The sequence below is a fragment of the Amaranthus tricolor genome, chromosome 12 (genome assembly GCF_026212465.1).
Source record: "Amaranthus tricolor cultivar Red isolate AtriRed21 chromosome 12, ASM2621246v1, whole genome shotgun sequence".
NCBI classification, from domain to species: Eukaryota; Viridiplantae; Streptophyta; class Magnoliopsida; order Caryophyllales; family Amaranthaceae; genus Amaranthus; species Amaranthus tricolor.
In genome coordinates this window covers 208804-214700 of record NC_080058.1, presented here as the reverse complement: position 1 = coordinate 214700, position 5897 = coordinate 208804, and the positions used below count along the sequence as shown (strand labels likewise).

General features: G+C 33.7%; 1 protein-coding gene across 3 annotated transcripts; it reads right to left on the bottom strand.

Annotated features, from left to right (window-relative positions):
- Positions 1-426: 426 nt before the first annotated feature.
- On the bottom strand, positions 427-5293 carry LOC130796938 (uncharacterized). 3 transcript variants are annotated; one of them, XM_057659384.1, is made up of 3 exons: positions 5030-5293; positions 4383-4531; positions 427-805 (listed from the first exon to the last, which is right to left on the bottom strand). In XM_057659384.1, exons 1-3 carry the CDS (start codon positions 5124-5126, stop codon positions 728-730), a joined length of 324 nt encoding a protein of 107 aa, XP_057515367.1. In that variant the 5' UTR covers positions 5127-5293; the 3' UTR covers positions 427-727. The 3 variants fall into 3 exon arrangements, with proteins under 3 accessions (XP_057515367.1, XP_057515369.1, XP_057515368.1); XM_057659386.1 differs by having other exon boundaries at positions 427-770; XM_057659385.1 differs by lacking the exon at positions 427-805 and adding an exon at positions 824-1884.
- Between the last annotated feature and the right edge of the window lie 604 nt (positions 5294-5897).

Genomic DNA, 5897 nt, shown 5'->3' with positions numbered 1-5897 from the left:
TTTTGGGCATATCTTTTTATAGAAAAATCGTATCAATGCAAAGGTTGTGGCATTAAAAACTAGACTTCAAGAGCTTTCCAACGACATATTATATGCCCCATTCTGACAATCGAGCGAGAAGTAAAGACAGTTTAAAGTTTGCAGTGATTTCTAGCATTCAGTCGCGTGCGACCGGACGACGATGTACTCCATATACTCATTTTGCATCATTTATAAGAAAAAGCCCACATCATAATTCAAAATGATCACCAGTTCATCACTGTAAACTACAAATATAGCAGATTTCATAGGAATACTAAAATAGAATATCGAGCAAATTCGGATGAATTTTGGTGAATCCAGTGTTTGGCTAGGTGATAAGGTTTGTACAAGAAAGACGATCAAGGAAAAAGAACACAGCATGATAACTGAGCTGCTGCTTTACGATGCATCAAGTAACATACTGATATATTCTTATAGTATAATTGACAATGAAGCAAAAAAGAACACAAAATATTAGAAAGTTTACATTTGAAGAACTAAATAACAGAACAAAACTAGTCTTTCATTTAAACCAAAGCCTCAACCAAATTTCCTGATGAAAGCCAAAAAAGAACTGTCAATAAAGTTAACGTCAATGATACTTGCAACAATGCAATCCAATAGACATCCTGGTGCAGGCTGGTTTAGACAGGCAAACATGTAATCTGGTATTTCTAGTATTGCCTTATAAAGACTACACAAGGAGCTAAACCTTCACCATGTCAGATCGTGGCCTCCAAAGTCCTAATCTGTATTTGTGGGCATATTTCAGTATCAGCTTCCTCTGACAAACAGAGAGCAAAATTTCAAAAATTCATGTACATAAGCGTCATGTCAGGAAGTCGAGGTAGAATTAAAAGCTGTTACCTATATAGGGATGACCTTAATGCAATGACATCAGAAATTAGTTAGATCATGATAAATCCTCATAAAAATGAGGCATTGACAATACGTTACTTGATAGGTATTAAGAGCAGGGGTGGAAAAAAATGCTTAATAGTATAATTGACTAGGAAAGTAAAATCAAACTGTGCATGAAAGAATGCCCAACAGTTAATCTGTTTAGCAGCGACTATTGAAAGTGAAATCACCAGTTTTATGAAACCATTTGAGCATCTCTATCCCGAATGTCACTGTTATAAATTAGACTATCTGAAACCATTTGAGCTATTAAGATATCAATGGAGCCTTTTGAACTAAGCTGCAATCATTAAATATACTCCCTATTCAAAAACAGAGGAACACCCCACCCCTCCACCCAAAACAAACAAGGAAAAGAAAAGGATAAAAAACATTATTCAAGTCCTAATTGGAATACCAAAAGAGGTCAAACAACAGACTTTCCTCCCAGGATTAGTAGGTAGAATGCTAAAACTCTTGATCTCCAAAAATCTGAAATGTGTATTAACTTGGATTCATACTTTGAAACAACTATTTTACAAATAAGAAACGCTACCCAACTAGAAATATTTTGCATCTACTATCACTCCATATTCAGATGTACAAAGCATCACTACAACATCAACTACACCTAGCGTAGTGTGTGACACATGAAACCAATATAAAGTACCTCTTCAAATTTACTGTGAAATATTAAATCATTATGCCACAATTCTAAACCCCTCCGGTCATGAGTTAATTTATACATCAAAAATGATCCTCAGGGCTTTTATTCCAAGACTAACACTTCCCACAGTACTTTCTTAAAGGGTTTCAGTGATCCAATTCCCTAGTGGTGCAATTTCCACAACTCATGAAGTCATCAATATCTTTCTTCAATCATGTATTGTCATGTCTGCCTCAGTCTTCTCGCGATTCAAGTTTGGATCTCTCTGACATGTGTTCTCCACATAAGAAACTGACCTAGTGAGAAGAAGAGAAATTTTGAGTAACAGTATGATCCTATAAAATGAATTTGGGGATCACACACTTAGAGAGTGTGAGCATACTTGCAACACAGCTTTTTTTGGATTCAGAAAACTCATGTTATTTTAAGTATCTAGCAAGGATTTGAGATGATGATGCAATCCCAAGAGTCGCACTACCTCTAGTTATGCAACAATTAATTCAGGCTCTAAGCACTTTCCACGGATCCATAGGGAGCATAGGAAAGTTTTAAAAAATTCTAAGCTGGTGGCTCGAGAGAGGTCCCAAAAATCCTCATTTCAAAGGCTATAATTTTACGTGTCAGTGTGTTTCGTAAGTTTCCAAAGGCATAGAGATGATGCAGTATATGAAGCCTCATGAATAACTCGTAATTGCATGCCCTATGAAACCAATGTCACATGATTCGCGAATTGCGATTCACTTTGATTCGTTGTACAGATTCGGGTTTGTGATTCACTATTTTTTGATTTCCTATTTGCTGGGTTGAAATGTTTGATTTGATTTTCAAGTTTGTGATTCGTTGGTCATACTATCTCTATAAAAACATAATCTGAAAAAATACAATACTGAAAAAGTAATATAATCTGGAAACTTAAACATTGAAAAAACAATTTGAGTAATAAGTTTTGAACTAATGTTAAATTAATTAGGTTGAAAAAGTAAAAAGGAGAGAAGATTGAGCGTATAATAAAAATAATTCTAGTGAATAATAACTTTAAAAGTAAAAAAGAAAAAAAAGAAATTCTCAGGTGAAGTACATAGAAACTTGTGTCAGTAATAAAGTCGGTTAATAAAGTGTCTTGGAAAATGTAAGTTATTTTGTCATTTGAATTTTGTGCTGGTCAAGAACTTTTGGCATAAAGGAGAATTTATGTTATCTACATTTAAAATCTCAGATAGGGTTTTTCCTCAAGCCAGGTGCACGTAGAATCAAAACCTTTTTTCGTTAGTTGTTGGTCGGTCACCTAGTAAACATCGAACTCGTATGGTTACGAATCACCACATGATCTGTCAACCTTCATCTTCAACATAAGTCAATACTTGGTCGTCTTTTAGGTTGGGTCAATTTGCACCGCTCTTAAAGAGTTTAAATTAAGCCAACAAAATTTCAAAATGGATCCTTCTCAGTCTAGCCACGTCAACTTTGTTCAAAGGGTTTTACCCTTTTCTAGTCAAGGACATCTCAATTCTTGGTCTACATTGTCTCATATTAGTCATTTACATTTAGAATTTGGATGTCAAGTTCATTACAACCCTAAACATAGCTTCTATGAGCAGGAAATATTGGGTACGAATTATGATCATGATCATAATGTCAAGTCGATTACAAGCTGGATCAACTTGGATCTCAAGTTACTTGAGTCGGATATCTATTGGTTTTGTGTCAATATAATGTAATGAAGAGGTCATGATTAGTAATCAACATTTTCAGAGTAATATGTAATATTTGACCAGAGAATAGTCGGATTTTACTAAGCTCATGTTGGGTCACCAGACTCACCACATTTGAGTCAAATTTTCGCTTACATGAACGTAATTTTGGACAAATCAAGATAACAATACCCTATATTCATATAGGGGAAATCAAGATAATGACACCAAAGTTTAAAACAATATCAAAGCCACAAAAATTAGTAGATGATAACTCTCGTGTATTAAGGTTCTAAATGAAAACAATCACCAGGGTATACTGGTGTATTCTTGGAGAATATGCCAATACTTACAGGAATAAATATAGACTTGCCCTGATAATTAACCTTATTTTAGGAGATAACTTAACATCAAAGGTTAGGAGTTGATCTAATCCCAATAACCTACACTGCCTCAAGCTCAACATTCTCTAAGGGTGGAGTAGAAGCAAGAAGAATCTTGTACAAGGTAACTATTCAAATATCAAAAGTGAATTTGACTATAATTATGCTTTATCAAAACTCCTTGCATTTACATAAGTGGCAAATGTAAGTATTCAAGCCACACCAATTCCTACATTTTGCTCTTCTAGTTCACACTTGAGGCAAAAGAAGGCAAGAGGTTACTTGGTAAAGCTTTGCTATGGTCACTGCATAAGAAGAAATGCAAATGCAAAACCACACTTACAGCCAAAAAATGACAAATTCAGATCCCCAAGATAGAATTTTTGCTCCTTCATGTTGTTCAATTGATATTTGTTGCAACACACAAATAAGAGTTGTAAAGCTCCTATTGGTAGATATTACTAGTTTACAAAACATGTAAAAACTCTACTTACCCATATATCCAACTCCCCCCTTCCCAATTTCCATTACCAATACCAGAATAAAGTTCCAGGCTAAAAAGGCACCAAGTCACCACCAAAAATCACCACAATTTACAGAAAAATAAATTTTAGATGATGGTTGTAATGCAGATAAGACTCCTGCACTCATCAAAATCATAAATAGAATAGTGCATCAATCTCTTAGTAAAAAACTAAGACATCATCAAGAGTGACTTACATGTTTACAAGGAATCTCAAGTTTCTTGAGTTTCAGCGTACGAACAACGAGCAACTTTTGGAGGTCCCCAAATTCAGACTCAAGCTTTTCCACATGACCCTCCACTCCTTTCCCTATCCCATTCAAGAATTCCGGAATTCCAACCTTTACTGCCATATCAAACCAAACATAAATCCCTCATTTAAAAACATAAACTCCAACCCAAACTCTAATAGAAGATATCCTTTCTGAATTTTACACATAAATCAAGCACTCCTCAAAATAATTACCCAATTTAAAAAACTGGAAAAACAAATTAACCTCACAACATACAGAAAGAAAAATGACATCTGATTTTGCTATAGTTATTGCAACAATATTAACTCTTAAGCAAAATCAGGGAAATAAAAGCATACATGATCAAGTATTTAAAAAAAAAAAACAAAATCTAGCTAATTATTAATACTTCATAAGAGTTTGGGGTCTTAGGACAATTAATCACCTAAAACCCTAAACCCTAAAACCCCACATTCCAAATGAAAAGCAAGGAGATAACCATAGATATTTTTCTAATTAATCCAAAGCGAAATTTTGTCACAATTTACAAAGAAATTTGAGTAAATTAAATGAAAAATAAACGGAATAATTCTACAAGAAAATTCGTTTACCTACATATGGCGATGATGTTGAGAAGAACCTAGAAGGAAGTGGAGTTGATGATGGAGAAGAGATAGTTCGGGAGATTTGCCGCCAAATTGATATCATTTTCTCAATTCTACTTTCACATTCACCGTTGAAGCAAGGATTTTGAAGTCCGCTGCAATTTTGTTGAATTATATCAGCTTCAGTTAGGTTTACTTGCTAATTAGACATGGGGATCGACTCATTGCCCAATGCCCATTGATAAGTAATTGGCCTAATGGCAACGACGTCGTTTTTCTTTGACCAATCAAATTTGGGAATACCAAGGCACCAACAATACATGGAATTAAGAGGAAATCAAAGTAAATAGCACTAATTTATAATATTGGCAAATCACCCTTATGTTGAGAAATTTAGCAAATTTTTGGGTCGTGTCAAAGTGGACTATATGTCTGGCATGCCTTGACTTAACATATAATAAAAAAGTTGTGTTTAAACATTTATATTGGGTTGAAAATTTTAAACAATTTTTTTATGATAGGATAGGATAGAGAAAATGAGGATAAGGTGAGATTAGAATTAAGATTTTACATGAGAAAAATAATACGAGTTTGGATTTGATTCTCAAACTTTGAAACTTTTTAAAGAAGAGTTTATATTCAAACTAATGTTTAAAAAAATCTTTCAATTTATTTATGTAAACTCAAAACTATCTTCATACTTCTCCACTCATAATATTGTAAACATTTTAGTATTTTTAAATCTTGTTTGGTTATGAAAGTATATTCATGTTGATGTTTTATTTCCTTGGTTGTTTGATTAGTGCTCTTAATCATTATTAATTGGTCCTAATCTTATTCATTTGCTTAATTAATCTTTACTTGCAATGTGTGT

Excerpts from the sequence above, each read along its gene's own strand:
- LOC130796938 (XM_057659384.1), bottom strand. The coding sequence starts at position 5,126 with ATGATATCAATTTGGCGGCAAATCTCCCGAACTATCTCTTCTCCATCA. Across the intron at positions 4,532-5,029 it reads AACATCATCGCCATATGTAG|TAAAGGTTGGAATTCCGGAA; the intron begins GTAAACGAATTT and ends TTGATATGGCAG. Across the intron at positions 806-4,382 it reads TTGAGATTCCTTGTAAACAT|AGGAAGCTGATACTGAAATA; the intron begins GTAAGTCACTCT and ends TCTGTTTGTCAG.